This window comes from Protomyctophum bolini, assembly GCF_963924005.1.
Source record: "Protomyctophum bolini genome assembly, chromosome: 6".
Lineage (NCBI taxonomy): Eukaryota > Metazoa > Chordata > Actinopteri > Myctophiformes > Myctophidae > Protomyctophum > Protomyctophum bolini.
In genome coordinates this window covers 10,230,361-10,252,750 of record NC_137867.1, presented here as the reverse complement: position 1 = coordinate 10,252,750, position 22,390 = coordinate 10,230,361, and the positions used below count along the sequence as shown (strand labels likewise).

The window sequence follows — 22,390 nt, the reverse complement described above, 5'->3', positions numbered from 1 at the left end:
AAAGGGAACATTCTGTGACGGTGACGCTGACGCGACGCAGACGCGCCCAGTGGAGCCCTGGCGTCATGCTGCAGAAGCCAGTGACAAACGTAACGCCAGACACTTGTCGTCGTGTGACAGGCATGACACGTTACAAAACAAAGTTTCAGCGCTTCAGTGACGCAGTGAAGCGTCAATCATGTTTGTTTCACTGTTTTCCAGTCCCTTCCTCTCTCCCCACAATTCCTTCCCCAACACGTAAATGGAAGGCAACGTTGTTTATTTTGCCTGTTAACCGGTTCCTTGTGCTAATTTAATCCAACCCTTTTTTGTGTTTTTCTTCTGCTGTGTTGTATAGTACTTTGGTTGACCTTGGTCATTTAAAATGAGCTACCGGTATATCAATACAATCTGAGTTGAGTTGAATGTCGCAACATTTCAACAGCAACTCTGTCATCCACTATAGTTGGCTAGGCCATGCTTGGCTTTTGCCACTGTTGTAGAGGGTCTATAGAATAGATAGATGTTGATAGTATTAAGTTAGTGACTTTGACTCAAAGTCAAAGATGAGATAACGCGCTGTTTCTGACACACACACACACACACACACACACACACACACACACACACACACAGACAGACAGACAGACACACACACAGACATTGACTGAATTATAGTATGATGATGATGTTGGTTTGTTTACTGTTGAGTGAGAAAACAATAATCTGGGGACCAACCAAAATAATTCGGTACAATGGACAGGTGGCGCCATCGTCACGTTGTCTTTCTAGATGCCACCTGCTTCCACCAAAAGATCATAAGACATATTTCTTTATTGATCAAAACTGCGTTGGATTTCTGTTCCACTTCCCTACTGCCTGCAACAAATCCCACTAGAGAATAGATACCATCTCCTGTGAAAGGCTTAAGCCCCATTTTATACTTTGTTGTAAGACAGTGTCACGCAGAAAATAGATGATCTCTACAAGCTTGTAAAGCTGCTATTTCTTTGGGCATTGTCATGCCCAAAATAGGGACACCACACCACACCAGGCAGGGAAAAGTGGACAAGTAGTTAACCATTTAAAACACTCTAGACTTAAGAGAAACAGACCTGAGTTGGCTCTAAACTTGGTCTACTTCTTCACCAAATGTTTTCACCAGAAATAGCCCATCTACAAACTCACTCATAAGCGATTTCTGCCAATGTTCCACCCCAGAACAGGGGTTCAATTGGCTCTACGCACAGCAGCCAATCGGGCCTCTGCCTTACTTCCTTCAGTTTTTGCCACTTATACTAATTAAGGCTCCGTTTCATTTTGTGTAGCACATGGTTCTCACATCTTTACTTTCAAGGACTCTGAGATGGAACCCTCTCAAGTAGGGATGTTAGTTTTTTTTTGCTCCCGATCCGATCATTTGATTTTGGGTATCTGCCAATACCGATTTTTTCCCGATCCGATATTTCTATTTTTAGAGAACACTTATGCCATATCATAGTACAATATCCAGTCTAATATCATGATATGGATATAATATTAATACTAGGGATGTCCCAAATTCCCAATCACATTTATTTTGCTACCAATCCGATTCCGATCATTTGAAAATGACGTGATCGGCCCCCGATTTCCGATCACCCGATCGGATCTGGACAACCCTACTCTCAAGGAGCCATGATGGTCCCCTGGACCCCAATTTGAGACCCACAGTGTTTTTGTACAATAAGCACCCTGACTCCGTTTGAACAGAGGTCCAATTTCTCATCTCACACAGTACCATTTCTCATAGCTTGATGTGCCTATTGTCAAGCCCATCGGCTAAAATTAAAATTTGGGATGAGCGTCCACACATAATCACAAGCAGCCGCAAGCGTTGCACAAAACAGCAGGCAGAAGAACGGAGGCTTTATTGTCGACGTTGCGATTCCAAAACCTGTTGGTAAGTCGATAGTTAGTACAAAGCAGTGTTACAAACGTAAGGAGGTAGTAGACACTGAGGCTTTCACTGAGCGTTGCAGTATGCATAGGGAAAACGCTATTATTCACTATACTTTATCACATGCCTCAGAAGTTTAAAAACTCAAAACTCCCTGCCATCTGTTTTTTTAAGTGCCGAGTTGTAGCATTATTGTGCCATTGTTATAGTTCTTTTTTTTTTTGCGTATATTGTTGCTGTCGAGCAGAAACCTATCTCTATATTCTGACTTTTTGTACTTTTTTCGTAAAATTAATGCAGCTATTTGATCATACTACACTACAGTGTCACACATATCAAAAGCAGCAGATCAAGATCAAAACGTGGCGTGAAGCTATACTGTAAGCACTTCGAGTTCGTATCGGTCGTACAGTTACAGGTTTCCACCCGACAGAGACAATGTACTACACACACACTGTATAATATAAAATAACCACAAATCTTAACTTTTTTTTTACTCTCAGACAAAACACACTCTTCATTCAGAATAAGATAAATACTGTAAAGGCTATTATATAAATGATGCTGATACTGACTCGCGTACTAGTAGTAGCCCAATAGGGGGCCGTTGTACACGTTTGGCAATTATATGAATTCTGTTGGATTACATAAGACAATCTTTTCACATCGATTTTACACAGGGTCACAAGGGTCACTCGTCCATCTAGTCCTCGACAAACAACGTCCACTGAAACGGTAACACAGTTGATTTAACTTGGGGAGTGTGATGCTATGAACAACGCACTCTCACTCCCAAAACGGCAAACGGGTGACTTCTGGGGACGGATTTGACCAAACGTCAAACGGTTGACTGGAAGGGTGCACCTGCAAAGTCACATGTTGACTAGGGGGGGGGGGGGGGTATGTACCATTCTGTCATTGCATGCATGCATTACCGTGTGTTTTTCCTTGCTTACTGCCTGTCGCTCTGGATTAACTCATTCACTATTACTGCCAATAATTAATACCAGTCTGTCCAGGTCACTGTCATAATGTACTGTCGGGACGCGTCCTTTATTCAAGGGGCAGAAACCGGATGTTGAACCGGAACTTAGTGAAAAGCTAAGGGATTATTTTTGGACCAACCGAGGCATGCATTTTGTAATCGCGACCAGCAACGCTTTTTTTTATGAGCCGTGAACATCGACGTTTTGATCAAAAACGCAATCTGGGGTTAAGAATCCGAGATAAAAGCGCTTTAAGATTTCAGTCAAGATGCAAGTGGACGGACGACGGAGAACACTTCCATTGACGGACCGACCATTTCCGGTTTAGTTTAGAGCAAAGAGCATAGAGTAGTATAGAGCGATCTCTTTCTGAATTAATAGAAATTAAAAACACGTAAAACACGCCCTTGGCGGGTTGTGAGTTTTAAGAGCATCTGCAAAATGCCTCAATTGTAGCGGCTCCGAGCCGTCACCTCTTTTTTTTGAGTGGCGCAACCACTCCTACAACCAGCAATGTCCGTGTGTGTTCACCTACGTGTTGGTTAATGAGCACCAGTATATGACTATTAGTACCAGTAGGGGGTGCCAGAAACAGAGAGAGGGATAGTGCTGCTCTGTTGCCTGCTATTTTTTTGTTGCCTCTTGGGTTTGAGAACGGCACTTCAGCGTTGCTGGAGTGCGGAGGTGCCGTTTCGGGGGAGTGAGAGTGTGTAGTTTGACAACAGTGTATAAGCTTTCGCTTTTGTGCTTTCCTCTTCCTCTCTGGCCCTCCTCTGGGGGGGGGGGGGGTCTTCTTCTTCTTTACTAGCAGGTGCTCCGGGGGTTGGAGGCCCTGAGCGCCACTGAGGCTAAAGTCCTCCAGGCGAGCGTGGAGAACTTGGCCGGGCAGGTCCCGGCTCTGTTGATGTACGCGGAGGCCAGCCGGTGGAGACGCTTCGCCCCGAAGGTGTTGTAGTGGCCGGGGAGGACCTGGTCCACCTGTGTGTGTGTGTGTGTGCGCAGCAGGACGTGAGACGTTAATACATTTTGACCTGAGATCAGATTCTAAAAAAATGACAGTTTGAAAATGACAGTTTTCTGAAAAAAAAAACTATGTTTCGATGTCAGTGGTTCTTCGATTTTTCTGAAAATAGCAGACCTACAAGCTCGTAGCGCGCCACTTGTAGATCTGCTATTTTTCAATAGCTAAAGCATAGCGTAATGCTAACACCAAAAGGGGTTCCTGCCCAAAATGGGTTAAAACATGCAGCTCAAAAGGTCATCGAGGATGGGTGTGGGCCAGAAAAGAAAAAAAAGACACGGTTTAGCTTTATAAATAATATGCAATATGGCCCTGCAGAATGCTTATTTTGTTTTTTGGTCATGAGCCACATACAAATATGACATTTCATAAAATAAAAACAAAGCAGCACAAGACCGCTAGACGAAAAGGTATATAGAACAGAAAACAACTGCAGAATAATCAATCAGTAGAAACAAAACAAAGACAACGCCAAGCCGGTCATAACGGATCAGCCAGATTATAAACTTGGCATGTTCCGCAAAAGGCTTTTAACTATATTCAGTGAACAGCAGAGTGCTTCGGATTTCTTTGGACTGACTCACCCTTACAAATAATGAATACTTATACATACTCTGAACGCCGCAACGTGAAGCCATGAGCCGAGGCAGAGGCACACAAACCTGTACTGTAGATACTGTAAATACTGTAATGTTCATAAACGAGAGCTTTCTGCATCCGGCAGCTATGACCGGGTCATTCTTGTTTTACTATAGTTACACCAATCACTCATCATGCTGTTGTTTTGTCCCGACACATACTGTAATTAGGGCTGGGCAATACATCGATATTATTTGCCCAGATCAGTGGCCTTTGTGGTTAAGAGTGTCCGCCCTGGCGCCCTGAGACTGGAAGGTTGGGGTTCCAATTCCCCTGTTTGGTTATACCAAAGATGGAAAATGGAACACAATGCCTCCCTGCTTGGCACTCAGCATGAAGGCTGCTGACCGGTGATAGGCCACCGGGCTCGGCTCGGGAATCGGTCAATATCACGATACGACTTTCTGAATACTGAACATCATGATATCATCACTAGGACACAACTGTTGTCTTTTGATCCCAAACCTAGTCTCACGTAGCCAGACAGCTATTCCACAATCTCTGAATGCTATATATAGTCTAGAACTACACCTCCTGAGTGCTATATAGAGTCTGGAACTACACCTCCTGAATGCTATATATAGAGTCTGGAACTACACCTCCTGAGTGCTATATATAGTCTAGAACTACACCTCCTGAATGCTATATATAGAGTCTGGCTTTATGACCGCCGGGAAGCATTTGGAAATTGCGGAAGGCAACAATCTGGACAAGTGGGACGATCCGTTCCCAGCCCTACCCTATAGTGGGGTGGCGGGCGGCGTCCTGCTCCGTCTGTTACCTGTTCGCTGTCCACCAGGCCGACCAGGCGCTCGCAGCTGCTGACGTAGTCGCTGACGCGGCTGTAGGGAAGCCAGTCGATCATGGCTCCGTCGTACACCGTGTCCCCGCTGAACAGCAGCTTGTTGTGGCGGTCGTGGAGGCAGATGCTGCCCCGCGAGTGGCCCGGCATGTGGAGCACCGTCAGCTGTCTGTCGCCCAGGTTGATCACGTCACCTGTGGGGGGGGGGGGGGGGGGGGAGAGGGGTGGGGGGATGGGTCAGCAGATTTGCAAGCTCACTGCGACCTTGTACTGCTATCTGCTATCTTTGAAAAAGCTCAGAGACTTGCTACAAAAAATAATTGCATTTTTTAAAATTTTTGATTTTTCTTTTTTTTTATCTCCTGGGTCCCTGGCTCAAAACCTTTTCAGGGGGGGGGGGGGGGGGGTCCTTGGCACGAAAGAGTTTGAGAACAACTGTTGTAGTGCATGTGTGTGTGTGTGTCACAGATACACTGTACGCCGGTGTTTTGGGCCCAAAGTCGTGGTGCGTGGTGAGATCGATTGAGGGGGTCGAGAGAGACAAAGCGGATGTGAGTCCGCGACGGCGTGACAGGCAGCTGAAAGTGAGCAATAGGATATTCCAACTGCACTGCAGCAGTGCCTCTGACGCAGCAGAAATACAGGCTGGGTATATTGACCAAGTAGGCACAAATTACTGTCAGACGGAATACCTTCTGAGAGAGAGAGAGAGAGAGAGAGAGAGAGAGACAGAGAGAGAGAGAGAGAAAGAGAGAGAGACGGGGGGGGGGGGGGGTGAGGTTCCATTTGTACACTACACTCTGAATTTAATGAACGCAAAAAGGATTTTAAAAAGGATTTTGAGGCCCCCCAGAGACAAAATAATTGTATCAAATGGGGGTCCCAAACGGAGCCAAATGCATTCACTTGCTCCATTTGTGTACACTCTCTCACAGTTAAATTGAACATGTTCTGGATCTATTTGAAACAGTGGTTCAGTCCGGGGTGGGTGGGCTGTTCTGTTCTCGGCCCAATTTTCAAATAAAATAGCAAAAGTATCTACAAGCTCTAAGTGTGTCGATTTGCGTTTCCAGCTTGTAGATCTGATGCTTTTGTGAGACGCTTGCCGTAGTATGAAGAAGTAGGGCGTTCATTAACGAAACATACACAAAAGGTTAGAATTTGGTGATAAGAGGTTTCTGCCCAATGAATGATAAGCTTGGCATCCACGGGAGTCAGCAGAACTTCAAATCAAACTTCAGCTTAGTTCTTGGCTCGCAAGCCTCGCACTAATGTCCAATCTTCTGGACTTTGTTCTCTTAACAGTAAAAGCCAGTTATGTGAACTGAATGCCCGGGACAAGTGTTGCCAACTTAGCGGATTTGACGCTATTTTTTGCTTCTTTCCAGACCCCCCTAGCGACTTCATTAGTGAAAAGCTTCTAGCGACAAATCTAGCTAGTTTTTCCTGGTGATTTGGGGACAAATCGTGTTGACAGAAGAAAATAAATCTTCATTTTCCCCTCTCTCTGCCTTCATTTGCTGCTGGAGCAGGTGCCTGCATGCCTGCCTGCTCCTCAGTGAGTCAATGACACACACACACACACACACACACACACACACACACACACACACACACAAACACAAACGTGCACGTCGCGGCCGCGAGCGGCACATGGCTTCCTCGCCTCGGCTCAGAGAATACATGAACTCGGATGATGGAGATGATGAAGTTTCTCCATATTTCCGTTGCTAGGGACGCCAAAACGTTGCTATAGGGGCAACTTTTCAAAGAGCCACTAGCTCACTAGCTTCCGTTACTGGGGAGTTGGTAACAGCCGTTCTGCCAACATGTCATGTGTTATTGATCTAAATGGGGAAATTAGTTAATAACAAACTGTTCACTGCTCACAAACTATTATGAGCAGCTCGGGGAGCAGTTAAGGGGTTAAAGGAGACATAGTAACTAAGCCCAAACAAATCTATAAATACACACCCCATGAAGCCTTGAATTCATAGAGATTTTTGTCACATTCCTAAGCTAATAATTTGATAACGGGGTCATCGGTCAAAAACAAGAAGGAAAACAAATCTCCATGAATTCATGTGTGTGATTGATTGAAAATACGTTATTGGAATAAAAAAAAGGGGTTCCGTCCGTGTCTTGCTCAAGTACACTTCGTCACGAGGCCGGCCCGGTGAGAGGGAGTCAGGCGGGGATCGAAGCGCCCGGACTCCGGAGACCTTCCGGTTGGGTTCTCAGGCTGCCGCTCTACCTCTTGAGTCACTGTCGCCTCCTTTCTGCATGTCCCCCCCACACCCGTCCCCCCCCCTTGTGTTGTTTAGTCATTACTCTTCTTGGATGAAACCGAATACATCAAAGTCATGATGAGCAGGCCATCTTAATGGCTTAAAATAGAGAGTGTACATATACACGACGCAGCTGAACAGATACAAATGAAGTGCACACTCTGCTTGTGGTTAAGTGTGCACTCGCTTTGTGACCCCCAACGTGTGTAAGCACAGGAAACGTACATGTATTGTGTACATAGACAATGTGATGAATGACTAACATCTGGGACAACATCCAGGCAGGGTGCGTTCATTCGAGTCAGTAGGGCACTTGAAGAATAACAAGGCTGTGTGTGTCCACTCTGCTGCAGTATAAACCCTCCAAAGTCCACACACAGCGGACACCGGCTATAGTAAACACTAATCTAATCACATTCACATCGCACACGTTGCAGTGCAAAGCACTTTTAATTGTATTTGTAAGGCAAATTGAGGCCTTACAATTAGTTTGACTTGGTTGGTTCCACAGATTAATATTGTATAAGTATTAAGTAATATTTGACAATTTGGCATTATTAAAACGGTCAAATAGCCATCAATAATTGTCACTTTAGAAATTTGCAGATACCCTCATACACATGTTGGTTTGTTTACTGTTGAGTGAGAAAACAATGGACTCCAATTATTGGCTCAGGAATGCTGCAAAAAGAAGTAATTTGGGGGTGAACAGGGGGGGTTTAAAGTTTAAACTAATCATCTGGGGATGCCCCAAAAATAATTTGGCAACCCCCAGTTTGGGAACCACTGCAGTAGGCTACTTGTCTGACCACCCACTCACTGACTACGTTTACACTTTCTGCAATGATCACAGAGAGAGACAATCCCTCCATCACCCACTGTCTGTCTGTGATAATGATGTCGCCTGGGCAGTGCATACCTTCCTGCAATATGTGCGTGGGCTGCACGGCTTTGACTTTGTAGTGCCTCGCCCTCCAGCCGGGAGACGGCGGCTCCACGATCTCCCGGTCGCTCAGCCAGGTGACCGTCTCGAAGTTGTCGCCGTTGGCCAGGGCGTCCACCTCGGCGCTGTGCACGGCCACCTGCGGGAACTGGTGGAGACCCCCCGAGTGGTCGAAGTGGGCGTGCGTGGCCACGGCGAGCAGCGGGTTCCTCCGGTCGGCGGCGCCCCCCAGCAGCCCCTTCTCGGCGATGTAGTCCGGCAGGCTCCGCAGGCCCAGGCCCGTGTCGATCACCACGTCCTGGTGGCTGCCGCGCAGCAGCCAGATGTTACAGCGGTTGTCCGACTGGTAGAAGCGCTCCTGGATCCAGAAGAGCCCGTCTCCCAGCGCCTTGTGCGCGTACCAGTCCGTGGCTGCTGCTGCTGAGGTGGGCGAAGAGGACGACATCCATAGGCTATTATTACTAACTAGGCTTAGGATGATCGGACGCAATCGCATCCGCAGGCCCGCTGCTGGTGGGGTGCTGGTGGTCCCAAGATTTTTAGCTGCAAAACACATATAACATAAAAATTAAAACGCTGATATGATCTGATCCTGCTCAGCCGTGATGTTGTCATTTGGAGGTAGAAAAAATATTTATGGTGGCTGACATATTGTTGCCACATCTTGCGAGAGAAACAAGTAACCAGGTTCTATGAAGATAAGCAATTATATTATTAGGTCACAGGACTGGAGCCATTTAAACTACCGGTATTTGAAAATAGCCGAATTACAAGCTCGCAACAAGGCGCGATGCGACTATTTGGAAGATTGTTTTAAACATTAATTTCTAACAACACCAATCTGCAATCTTGTATTGGGGTCTCTGGCTCAGATGGGTAGGTAGGTGACGTCTGCAGAGAAATGCTGCTGCATATTAATTTGGGGGTCCTCCAAGGTCCATGACACCACCAAACCACTGGTTTAAACAACATTTAGGACGCAAAGCCCAAATAAAAAACACAACTACAATAATATTATGTACATCATGCCACATTAGAGAAAGTCCAAGCCCAAAGTCGCTTAAAATAGACAGACATGGCAACACTGGCTGTCGTCGACATGACACGCCCTGGTGGGAGGGACCGAGCGGTGATTGGAGGAGCTGCACGTTAGACGTTGACACGCCAAACAGCGACGTCGATTTAAAAGCCCCCCCATTCATCGTACGCATGGGTACAATGACTACAATCAATGTAGCACAGCACGACTGACTGCACGATGTTACATCAGAAATAATGAATCAGTCCGTTTATTATTATTAATAACTCTCCCTTCAATCAGATCGGGTGGTATGTATTCTCGTATCTTCATCACGGTGGTGCTCTTTCAGCCACTTTAGATAAACATGCCGGGGAAAGAAAGAAGGAAAAAAAACAGCATGACAAAGATGTTTTGTTAACCGGGCATGGTGATTGGATCCGAGGGAGAAAGTGCAGCGTGGCTGAATCAGTGAATCAGCACCACGCCTGACAGATAAAACACACATCCTCTGACTGGCTGCTGTGAGGGATCCAACACGTGTTTAGCATTCTGTCTGCTTGTTTGCTGTAAAACAAGGTAAATCAAATATAAACGGGAAACTGTACTCTGTCTTAAACAGCTGTATACTGGCTACAGTAATAAATAAACAAAAACATAAACAAATAATCATCCGTGTTAATTCAATTCAGTGTTGGCTCCTAAATTAACATTGTTTTTTTTTTGTGTAGTACGTGTTGCATAGTGGATACATTGTCGATGATGAATTTGTTATATTGTCACATCTCATTAAACCCATTAAAGGCTGATACTACGAATGCCTTCTAAATGTTCAAATATAGTAGATGTATACAAGCTTGCAGCGTGTCCTAAAATAACCGGATCTCGTGAGACATCATTAATGAGTCTGGAGTAGGCCTACAACATGATAGTCTGTAGCAGATACACAGATACACGGTGATATTAACACAGTGAATTATTGTATACCATCTCCTACTACTATAGGTTCACAAGTGCCTCTCCAACATGGCAGGCAAGGGCCGAGGTATAGCTGCCTTCTCCTTCAATGTTGATGCCCTGGGCATCACCAGGGGCTCCATGCCCGAGTCCAGGGTGGGGCCCAACGCGCTGTTTCCAGTAAGTATAGCTTATACTGACTGACTGACTGACTGACTGACCACACTCAAGGCTCATACATTTTGGTGGTGGGGTGACCACCGAACTACAACATGACGTCACTGGTGAAGAGCAAACCACCGCCACCGCTCCCATGCAGCCCTTCTCTCTGTTTTTACTCACCACCGCTCAACGTTATTTCAGCTCCGGTGGTCAGCTCACCACCGGAGCGGTGGTCACCTCACCACCGAAAATCCAGACTATGAATAGGCCTTTACACTCACACTCTCTCTCTAGCCTACAGTACTGTAGCTCCCTCATCGCTATGTCAAGCGGTGGAGACCTAAAGTAACTGTAGCCTACTCACTAAAAGGTGTGCCTGTGTGCAATTTGCATTCATACATTTACACTGAGATTGCTTTAACCATTCTTTTGTTTCATTTATTATTTATTGCACATTTGCAAGAGTAAAGGACCCAGATCATTGCTGGCTGGAATAAACCATCCAACTCAATTTCTGTTTAGGTTTTTTATTATTTTATGTTCATAAATCAATGCTATTGAACATCCTTTACGTCTGTGGGTAGGTTAAAAAGTACCAATGAAAAGTATAAAGAAATGATTTGACAAAAACCTCCTAACTCCACTTGAGCTGCATTTGGGATTTTGGGATTTCGGTGGTTTCTTCCAGACAGCAGATACAGAATCATACACACAATATTGCAGTGCAATGTCCCTGTAATGTAGTCTGAAAGTGGAATTCTTGGAGGTAAAGCCACAAAGGCCTTGTTTTACACTAACTGACACATCTAAATGTATTCCACACTTCTGAAACAAAAAAATAATAATATATTTAAGTGTTTTTTTTAACTGCAGGGTTGTCTAATAGGAACCTTGTCCTATATTTCCCACCTCTAGTCAGCACCTTTTGTGTTGAGTCGATTTTTCCTACATGATTTCGATGAGACGCACAACCTCTGCTGCTTCTTCTCGGACAGAAATATCTGAGAAGAATTTCACACAGCGTTCCCTTCCTCCCATACACAAGAACACAGAGTTCAAGGCGGTGCCACTGAAGGCAGGCGAGGATGTGGACTACATGCTGGCTCTGAAACAAGAGCTGAGGGGAGCCATGAAGATCCGCCCGCACTACATCAAGCCAATGTCTGCAAAGGCAGGTGAGGGAGGAAGAAAATCAGACGTATACATGTGCGTTATTAACCTGGCTGACATCCCATACTAATGCCATAGAGATAGAGAGAGAGAGAGAGACTGACAGAGAGGGAGAGAGATGGCAGCTGTCCGTGTGAGGTGAGATAATGCCAAGCACTCAGGATCTGGAGTATTTAATTATGGTCATATCTGGAGATGGAGAGAAAGAGTCAGAGAGGTTTATGATTGAATGACCCGTTCATTGAGTTTAGAGTTACAGCTTCATCTGAGCCCGAGGCTGTTGGTTCAGAGATGAGACGGTATTTCTAAATATCAGATGTAATGTGTGCATCTCTAGATCAGGGGTTGCCAAACTGTGGTGCGTGCACCCCTTGTGGTGCGCCAACGCCCTCTAGTCTAGGCCCTAGACTCTAGTCTAGGGGGTGCGTGACATGAAAAAGTTTGATGGTGTTATTTAACACAAACGGTAAACCACTGTTGTAAGGAGATTTATACAGCAGCTGCATGTCTGTCCGTGGAGTGACATTCAGTGATTATTTGCCATAATCATAATTAAAAATGTATCATTTTCGGACAAATACAACGAGACCGATGGTTGGGGCCGGGGTGCGTCAGCTAGGTCAGGAGGTAACGGGGAGGTGTATATACATTTTACACAAATGGTAGATTGTATTATATGCTTTCAGTGCCATTATGGTTGGTAGGATAATTTGGCTTTTCTTTATGCGCTATTGCAGGAGCCGTTTTTTGAGGGGTGCCAGCTTTGAGTGTTTGTGTAAACGCAAACATTGAATGCCATTGACATTGAATGGCCATTTTTGAGTGTTTGTGTAAACGCAAACATTGAATGCCATTGAAATTGAATGGCCATTTTTGAGTGTTTGTGTAAACGCAAACATTGTAAGTATAAGACACAAACATTGTTTTTCTACCACCACCCATGACTAGTTTTGAGCTGTTTGTGTAAACACAAACATTGAAGACAAAAGTGAGGACGCAAATTGTGATTGGCCAGAATGAGATGATGTATTATGACGGTATGATGATAAGGGCGATCCCCTCACATTCGAATGAAAGTCCTTTGGCGGATTGGATTAATGTGTGTGGGGTGGGATTCATTGGCATAACGACTAAATAAACAATTGTCTACTCTAAATTTATAGGGGGTAAAAAGGTTTTATAGTGTTCCAATGGTGCGCATTTTTACTTTATTCTATTCATCACACATTTCACTTCACTGTAGTAAACCCTGTACTGATCCCAAGACCAGGGCTTATGTAAAGTACAAGTGCATGAGAAAAGTAATGTGCTGTGGTTTGTTTACAGTGTTGTTTTTGGCAGCAAATTTCTATTTTAGTTTAGTCCTATAGTCTTTGGACTGAAACTTAATTTAGTTTTAGTCACATTTTAGTCACCTGGAATGTCTTAGTGTCTTAGTGTTTTAATTTTTGTCAGTGAAAATAGGTAGTCGACGAACATTTTTCGTCTTAGTTTTAGTCGACGAAAACACTGTTTAACTGCATTAGTGGTTGAATGGGGTGAGTTGGGTTCAGACTCCAGAGTGAGTGGGAGTCTGTGTGAAAATGCGTTTGAGGAGAACCTGCTCTTGTTTGCATATACCAAACAGACGTGGAGAGATACAAGGAGAGATACCTGAAGCAAAGCCTGGCCGTGGACGACGCAGAATGGACCCCAGGTAGAACATGGGTTCAGACCCCCTAGAGACCCACAGAGCTGTGAGGTCCCTAAAAGAACGCTAGGAATTGTTTTAACTCCAACCGATTAAAGGCCTGACGTCGAAATAAAAAAAAAATGTCTTCGAAATCCTGACAGTTTTCCGAAAAACCTTATGTTTCTGCATCAGTGGTTCTCAAAAAAGGCAAATTTTCACGACTCTTCAAAAATAGCTAAAGTATAACATAATGCTTAAACACAAATGGGTTCCCGTACAGAATCCTAATGTTTCTGAAAAACCTATGTTGCTACTGTATAACGGTGGTGCTCACACCTTTTCGTGTCGAGGACGCCCAAAATGATATATTTGGCCACTGGGTACATCTCAAAATATTTTTGTCCCAGGGACCCCCGGAATCATATATAAGTTATATTCAAAGGTTTGCACAAAAAAGGTTTTCTAAAAATGGCAGATACAAGCTTGTATATCTGCTATTTTTGAATGGCCAAAGTATAAAATAGGTTTAAAGTGGTTAAAATGTGATGTTATATTAACAATTTTGAACTAAAATGACACGGATGCTTTCCTGTTTTATTGTGGTAATGTGTATACATTTTGGTCATTAATATATCCTAAAGAAACAACCTACAGTAGTAAACATGCCATACCTTCAAAATTAACTAAAGGTATGAGGAATTATTTACAAAGAATATATATGATATTGTCTATTAATCAACAATGGGAACTTAATCTGAACAATGTAAATATAGTTTGTTTATATCAAATGTAAACACTCATTTGGATGTCACAAAAAAGACGGAGAGAACCCTGGATCACGGCAAAACGAGGGAAAGCAATTCGAATAACAATCATATTTGTGACCATTTCAGACTGGAACCTTTTCCCCAAAGAGCTGAGGCCCCAAAAGAAAAAGCCTCGACCTAAACCAGGTATATGACTGTATAAACTAAAGCATGACTTGTATCATTGCTGTCGGGCAGAAACCTTATCTCGTCTCTTTCCGGAAATCGACGGCCCTACTTGATCATACTACAGCGCCACTTAAAAGCATCAAAAGTAGCAGAGCCACAAGCTTGTAGAGCTGCTACTTTAGCTATTTTTGAATTTGAATCCTGAAAGGTAACAGCTTTGGACATGATGAGGTTTCCACCCGACGGACGGATCTGCAACCAGACACTGACTGAGTCAATACTAATGCTGAAATCCAACAGGACCAACGAAGAAATGTGTGAAGATAACGCGCATAGAGTCAGAACAAGTGCTCAAGAAACTGGATGTACGTACCAGCATTTCTTACCTGTAATTTTACCCTGGCCTTTACCAATGATCTGCATTAACCCTATTTAGACCCGAGTTAAAAACTTTCACTCTGAAAGAATATATATTCAAAGATTTGCGCCACATTTTTACGATTTTTCAAAAATGGCAGACCTACGAGCTTGTAGATCTGCCATTTTTCAATAGCTAAATTATAACATAATGTTTAAAACACCAAAGGGGGTTCCTGCCCAAAATGGGTAAATTGGGTGACGTCCAAACAAAAGTGCTGATCTCGTTTGATTTATTTAATTTAGGAGCTGGAGAAGAAAGGTGACGGGAACGACGAAAAATCGGACGATGAGAAAGAGGGTGCTGAGAAGGAGAAGAAGAAAGACGGGGAGGAGGGCGAAGAGGAAGACATTGATGAGGAAGAGTACGACGAAGAGGACATAGAAGAGGTAACCTTGCCATACCCAGCTAAGACCTACAGTATATACTTAATCGTACTATATTTATATAATGGTACGACAATCGCATCTACAATCTCGTAAGCTTGTAGATCTGTATTTTCACATTTTTTGTTAAAGATGGAGTGCCACAATTGTTATGAGGTGACAGTACTTCATTAGACACCCTGGAGTCCTACCTACGTTATCTGAAAAACCTATAACTATTTAGTCTGTCGAGTGGAAACCTAATTATGTCCAAAAGTGTTACTTTTGGCCATGTTTTGAGCTTGTCGATCTGCTGCCTTTGAGTGACACTGTAGTATGATCAAAAAGATATTAATTCATGGAAAAACACAAAGATAGAATATGTATTATGTTGATTAGGTTCCTGCCTGACAACAGTGAGATATATATATATATATAGCAACAACTAAAATGACAGTGGTGTTACCAGCTTGAAAGGTACTACAACAGCGTATAATAATTATGTGTAAAGGTCTAAATTGTTTAAAAGCGACTTCTCAAGCATTCAATGATGTAAGCACACAGATGCTGACCTTGTTGGTCCCGACCCCCCCCACCCTCCCATGTCTTTGTGTCATAATATGAATAACATGTCGTTTTCCTAATATTATAGGAAAACGACTACATCGACAACTACTTTGACAACGGTGAAGAGTTTGGTGGTGCAGGGAGTGACGAGAACATCGATGGTGAAGCCACGTATTGAGACCGTGACAAATCAACGTGGCTGCTTAATATCTATGCAAACAAACCAATGTGCACCGTTTAATTTATCGCCACAAAGTGCTTTTCTACTAATATTCCAGATAATGTGTGAATGTCTGAATGAGTCCAGAGTAGACATTTAGCAAAGTGCTAGCCTATATTTTTGTTGGTTCCGTTGTTACAAAAGTGTGTGTGTGTGTGTGTGTACAGAAGTATTATGGAGGAAATTCTTAACAGGCTTTGTTAATTAAGAAACAAACGTTAAAGAGAGTGAGCCTGAGCAACAATAATTTATTCAAAATAGACTTATTTATTTTCCAGCCTGTTAAAGCATTTCCACAGGTTGAAAGGCACATACTGTCAATGTTTTGTTGTCCCCCAAAATGATAAAAATGCACTATTAATAAAGTCTGACATTTCAGAGGTATGATGAAGTGATTGTGGGAATACTGTGTACTTCCCATTTCCTCACCACGTTCCCCCGTTCATAAACTGGTCATCTCAAGGCAGGCAAAGAAATAAAAACATGTACAGTATATTCCAGAAGTGACTGAGAATTCTGCAAATATAATTTAATTGATAACTTCCAATACTGATAGTAAGTAAAAGACCTTAAAATAAATTATAGTTAATCTATAAAGTATATTCTCATCAATAACACAGTGGCAGCAATCAAATTACATTAGATCTAAATAATCTACTCCCAACAAATTTTTTTATGGCAAAGTTCTCCGTTGCAAGAAAAGTACAACTGGGTCCCAGTGAGTAAAAAGAGCTTTTAAAAAGATCATCCACCGAGTGAATGTATAGTTATTATTTCTGGTCTCCAAAAACCTTTAAAAAACGGGTAGTGTTTAGGGTTGGGATCCTTTTAGAATGTTAACGATTCCCTCTTTAACCGTTCCCTTTTAATCTATCCTAGTATAGAGGGTTCCAAATAGACCCTTACAGGTCTGTAACTACGCGTCCATTTGGTTACATGTGTACACTCGTGAATGGTGGTCCTTTATTAAAAAGGTTGAGTGCCAGCGGTATTGTAATCGTTTAGCAGACGTTTAGTACCACATGCCAGCTCAGACAGCGTGATAAAACCTGGTTCCCCCGGTAAACTGTTCCAATGTGATGGAACAGGATCTGGTTCCTCTGGATCCCAGCCCTACTAGTTGTGTTCCCTCTATGAAGTGACTAAGCAAGACAGCTTGTAGCATTGTTGTTTCTTTTTTTTTTAAGTCAAAAAAAAAAAAAAAAAACGTGCTCCGAAAAACGACACAGGAATATTCTCCGGGTCAGACTGGTGCTGGTTCAGTCCTTGACAAGCATTATGCTGTAGTGTAGGTCTAATGTCTAGAATATGGTCATTTGTCATTATCGCTATGTGTTCTTCTGTTGGTGTCGTTCCTCGCTTGGCTCTCCCAGCTCATGATCCGCTCCGTCTGCCTGACGTTGTGGCTCTCCTGCGTTGACTGGATCCCCCGGCACGCGGTCGTCGTTGCCCACATCCCCCCCATTGTGCCCCGGCGCCGGCCCTGGGTCTGCACCTCCCCCCCCGCCGGCCCCATGGTGGCTGACGTCGGCCCTCACCAGCACCTCGTAGTACAGCAGGTAGAACACGGGCGTTACGATGCCCACCACCACCATGATGGCCACCGCCGTCCACCAGCGCATGCCCCAGTCCGCCCCGTGGTACTGGTCCCTCCTCCGGGGCGGCGCCACCACCGCCTTGTACTCCACCTCCCCCTGCTGGAGGGTCAGCGAGGAGACCACCTCGTTCAGGCTGCTCCGCGACGGGCCCGCGCAGGACGACTTGACCAGCTGCTCGATGTCCTTGTCCTTCTCCAGGAGGAAGCCCTCCACGCTGTCCGTGGAGGACGAGGAGTCCGTGGAGGACTCTATGGGGAGGGCGGAGGAGGAGGCGGTGGCGGCACCGGGCACCGGGGGCACGCGGCGTGTGCTGGCGGGGGAGGCGGACTTGAGGGCCGCCGCCGCCGCGGCACCGTGGGTCTCGGTGAGGACGCTGAAGCGCTTGACGGGGATCTTGACCGAGCGCAGAGCGAAGAAGTCCTGCTCGGTCAGCAGGTTGTTGGCTCGCTTGATGTCAGCCACCTAAAAGAGAGGTACAGACGAGGAATGGAATGTTAACATTTCATCGCGACGTGTTGATTTGACTCTTGCAGAGTAAATATGGATCTACGTGCTTTATCAATGATATCTGATTAACTAAAATAGGTGGCATTAAGTTAAGCATAAATATGCTTAACTTAATGCCACCCATTATCGATATCGTTAATTCCAATGTTTTACTTTCTTACTGTACCATTTACAGTGTGCCATTAACATGTAGCGGCACTTAAACAATTATTAATGGATATCTTTTTATTCAGGTTTTATATAACAGAAGCCCAGGGGCAAGTATTAAACGGACACCATAAAATATATAAAAAACCTCAATCCCCTGTCCCACCCACAATCCCAAGGATAGTCGGAAAACAGTCCATTAATGGATATTGTATTCATTTTTATTTATCAGTGGTTCTCAAACTTTCAGTCTGAATTAAAGAACCGTCTGTAAGGATTAATTTGGAACCCCCTCAAGGAAGCCAGAGAGTCTCTGGACCCCACTTTGTCCTAGATAAAAACATGTACATGTGTACATGTACACAGTGGTACTCGATATCGACACAAGTTACTCGTATCGGGGAGGACAAAAAGGCCTTACAGAGCAGTGGTACTGCAGAGCGATGCTGTTCAGGGTCTCCCCCTCCTGCACGTCTCTGGCCAGGTAGACGATGTCGTCCATCCTCTCCCTGGAGGTGCTCCTCCGCGTGCGCTCTCTGCCGCGTGGCCGCAGCTCGCAGCTCTCGCCGTCCTCCTCGGACAGGTCATTCTCCGACGCGGCGCCGGCGTTGCTCCCAAACAGGTAGGCGTGGCCGCCGTTGGCGGGCTGCACTGTCGTGGCCGACTGGAAGGCGTAGTGCTGACTTCTACTGGCCATCGTCCCGTCTTCACTCTTCTGGAGGGAAGAAAGCTTTAATTACACAGCTGTTGCCTCTGGCAGAGAGACTTCATTCCTTTGAATTACGTCAGTGAAAGAACAAGCATGGTTCCACGTAAGGGCTGGGCAATTCATCAAAACTATTTTGAAAGTGTTTTTTTTTTTTTTTGGTTGGTTAAAGCAATCATTGCTAAAGAGTTGGTCAGGTGCATTCAGTAACTGGAGTCTCCCCGTCTCCCAGCTCTTCAACAAACAGAATAACACTTTTCAGGTGCCGGGTTGTGAAATTTCGGACCAGGAGAGTATTTATCAGCCTTTATTTTTTTACAGTTCAAATTTTGTTTGCTCATTTCTTTGTGTCATCACTTCCAATTCCACTTGTTTAATCTGTATCCTGTGAGTTTGATTAAAAAATTATCCCGACTACCTGAAAATACATTGGTTTAATACAGCACTAGAGAGACAGGGGTTCAGGGGTAGAGTGCCTGGATGGGAACCGCAAGGTTGCCAGTTCGAACCCGGGCTCCCCCAGAGTTACTGTCGAAGTGTCCTTGAGCAAGACACTGAACCCCTAATTGCTCCCGATGTGCTAGTTGGTGCCTTGCATGGTTTCCGCTGCCATCGGTGTATGAATGGGTGAATGTAATGCACAATCTATGTAAAGCGCCTTGGATAAAGGCGCTATATAAATGCACCATTTACCATTTACCATTTTACATAGAATTGCCCTACCCTACCTTATCTTGCTCATGTAGGTTAATTGAATAATCGAGAAGCACGTTTGTTTTGTTATAAGCAAAGGTTTGAAATAATTGTGATACTGACTTGAAGTAAGTATTGCCCAGACATCACATGAAGTCAGAGCTCAACACAGGAGCCAACGTGTTATTATATTTGTTCTACCCTGAAGGGAGGGAACTGAGTAAACTTGAGTGAGTCAAAAGCAAAACGCAAACCAAACAGGGGGCAAAACGCAGTCTACTTCACTGTCATTTTTTTATATTGGGAACAGTCAGGAACATTACATTTTCAGTACACACACCAAAGCTAACCTAATGAAGGTCTGTGACTGTTGTTCCCGTTTCCAATAAATATGTTTACGCACAAATCACAAGTAAAGAAGACAGTGTGCAGAGTGTGCTTAAATTCTTCAGTAATAATTGGCCCATGATCTTCTCTGACACCTATCTTCATAACAGGTATATGCGTGTCCTTGTGTCTGGACTCAAGAGCTACCCGATGAGTGCCAAACACTGTACACGACACGTCGCCAGTACGCCACCGAAGTAGCTACTTTTTTCACGTTTCATACTTTTGTTTTATAAAAGTACGAGATCCATGTTGAAGCCACACTTCAGTGTTGTGTAAATTATACATTTTAATATGTTGAATTCACGTTAATGTGCATTTTCAGACATTTAACTAAGTACTTTCACTCTGTACTCGATCTGCTCTTTTCCCCCTCTACACCAAACCACCTAGCCGAGCTTGTAAACCTGCCATTTTCTGAAGTTCTCAGAATAGGGATTGCTAGGGTTCAAGTGGTTTAATGTTCGATTAAATTATCCTATCACACAGAGTTTGCCCCCTGGCCTGCAGTAAGTCTTGAGGAGCGCCTGTGGAAGACCCCTGGTCTAGTATGAGAAACGTGTTATTGTTACATACACTGACTGAAGATAGCTTCCCTGCTGGTGTAAAAGTACAGTACTTCTATGTTATCATTGGGGCCAGTCATCATCAGCATGCAATCTTATCTTAGCCGTTTGTGCAGCAGGAGAGGTGGACTTTAGTTATTCTTCAGTCTGTGACTGTCTGTCAAATCTCCTGACAGTTAGTGACCGTGACCTATGGTGATTTCAATACAGTGTGTGTGTGTGTGTGTGTGTGTGTGTGTGTGTGTGTGTGTGTGTGTGTGTGTGTGTGTGTGACAGAGGAGGAGGGCAGGCAATTCATATGCTATTGCCTGTGGAGACGCTTCACTGTGAAATCAAACAGATGTATGGACAAAGTGTTGTTCTATGCTTATGTTATTAATCACCCAAGCTACATCTAGAATAGTACAGGACATTCTGAGCACCGCCCTAGTGACCAGGCAATAATCGTTCCCTATTAATATGTGTATATAGTTGCTGTATATAATATATATCAAGTCAAAACTAAAGTGAGGACATTTGCTGGTCCATAAAACTGACCATAACACATTTAGGAAAGTGTTGATTGGGCCCGGGGAATCTGTTAATGCTGTGACAGATTGATGAAGTTATAGCCACCGAATGGCTTGTGAGTGACATTAATGTCTGTTTATGGAAAATGCATGTCTGTGACATTACAATACATGCATTTTCCATAAACAGTAGTCTACTCTTAGATCACCCCGCCATCATTAGCCTTGGATCAAGACCATCTATCAAAGATGTATACAATCAAGTTGGCTTTTACTATTCGTTGATGATTAAGTAAATGTCAGACTCGATCAAATAGAACTATCATCATGCCCTAGCGTTAATCGTGTAAGCATTAAAAGTTGTGCTGCGACTTGAGAGTTCAAATATTGTTCTCTAGTTTCATATACATTCGAAAGTTATGACAATGTAATATTATAAGCTATTATAAGTCACAGAAACAATATGACAACACAATTCATACAGACACAGACGTTCAAAGGACAAGTCGAACTAAAGTTATGTGTAGTTATCATCTATGATATAATTATATAATCATATCCAATAATACACAATACTATGCTTTAGTAAAACAAGCTGTCAAGACTCATAACAGTACAGTCACTTCATCATGACTTCAGTGACGTTAGCTCGGCTGGCTAACGACAGCTAACGTTACTTTTGTTGTTGGCTCGTAGCAAACAATGCGTTTACTGTCGCCGACCGCGCGTGCTAATACACGTCATATATGTCTTTTAAAGTTCAATGTTTCACTTTCACCTGTGAAGATGATGAATAATTCAGTTGTTGTCCAGAGTTACATCCATTCTTCTTCCTCTGGCTTACCTTGACGTTAGCAATACCTGCTACTATAGCTACTGTCTCTGCTTGACGTCTACATCCCATAGCCCGCAGGGTTGGCACTAGCGCTGTGATTGGCTCTTCGGTAGCGTGGCAACCAACGGGGCCAATGGCAAACTAGAACCCGCACGGTGAAGAGAATCCCTTGGCTGTGATTGAGTGGATGGTTGCCTTGGACAACCAATTTGGCTTTCGGGAGATGGGATCTGGACTCTTACCTTTGATTAGCCAACGTTTCACGCCACGTCAACAGAATGTTGACGTGATGACGCAGAAATCGCAGGATACATGAGAATGGTTTGGCCTTAGATATACTCTAAGCGTTTGGCCCACCACT

The 22,390-nt window shown here is 44.1% G+C and overlaps 3 protein-coding genes across 4 annotated transcripts; 1 reads left to right on the top strand and 2 right to left on the bottom strand.

The window, feature by feature from the left end:
• Positions 1-1,886: 1,886 nt before the first annotated feature.
• On the bottom strand, positions 1,887-9,367 carry mblac2 (metallo-beta-lactamase domain containing 2). The gene is made up of 3 exons (XM_080765565.1): positions 8,574-9,367; positions 5,346-5,560; positions 1,887-3,882 (listed from the first exon to the last, which is right to left on the bottom strand). Exons 1-3 carry the CDS (start codon positions 9,151-9,153, stop codon positions 3,709-3,711), a joined length of 969 nt encoding a protein of 322 aa, XP_080621691.1. The 5' UTR covers positions 9,154-9,367; the 3' UTR covers positions 1,887-3,708.
• A 1,274-nt stretch (positions 9,368-10,641) lies between these two features.
• On the top strand, positions 10,642-17,259 carry polr3g (polymerase (RNA) III (DNA directed) polypeptide G; the record flags this gene model as incomplete). The annotated part of the gene is made up of 7 exons (XM_080764945.1): positions 10,642-10,752; positions 11,780-11,909; positions 13,532-13,600; positions 14,470-14,529; positions 14,812-14,876; positions 15,175-15,318; positions 15,947-17,259. 7 exons carry the CDS (start codon positions 10,642-10,644, stop codon positions 16,037-16,039), a joined length of 672 nt encoding a protein of 223 aa, XP_080621071.1. The 3' UTR covers positions 16,040-17,259.
• On the bottom strand, positions 17,245-22,066 carry lysmd3 (LysM, putative peptidoglycan-binding, domain containing 3). Of its 2 annotated transcripts, none has more exons than XM_080764943.1 (3): positions 21,973-22,066; positions 18,755-19,048; positions 17,245-18,141 (listed from the first exon to the last, which is right to left on the bottom strand). In XM_080764943.1, the coding sequence occupies exons 2-3, from the start codon at positions 19,028-19,030 to the stop codon at positions 17,410-17,412; spliced, it is 1,008 nt and encodes a 335-aa protein (XP_080621069.1). In that variant the 5' UTR covers positions 19,031-19,048; positions 21,973-22,066; the 3' UTR covers positions 17,245-17,409. The 2 variants fall into 2 exon arrangements, with proteins under 2 accessions (XP_080621069.1, XP_080621070.1); XM_080764944.1 differs by having other exon boundaries at positions 18,755-19,045; positions 21,973-22,063.
• Between the last annotated feature and the right edge of the window lie 324 nt (positions 22,067-22,390).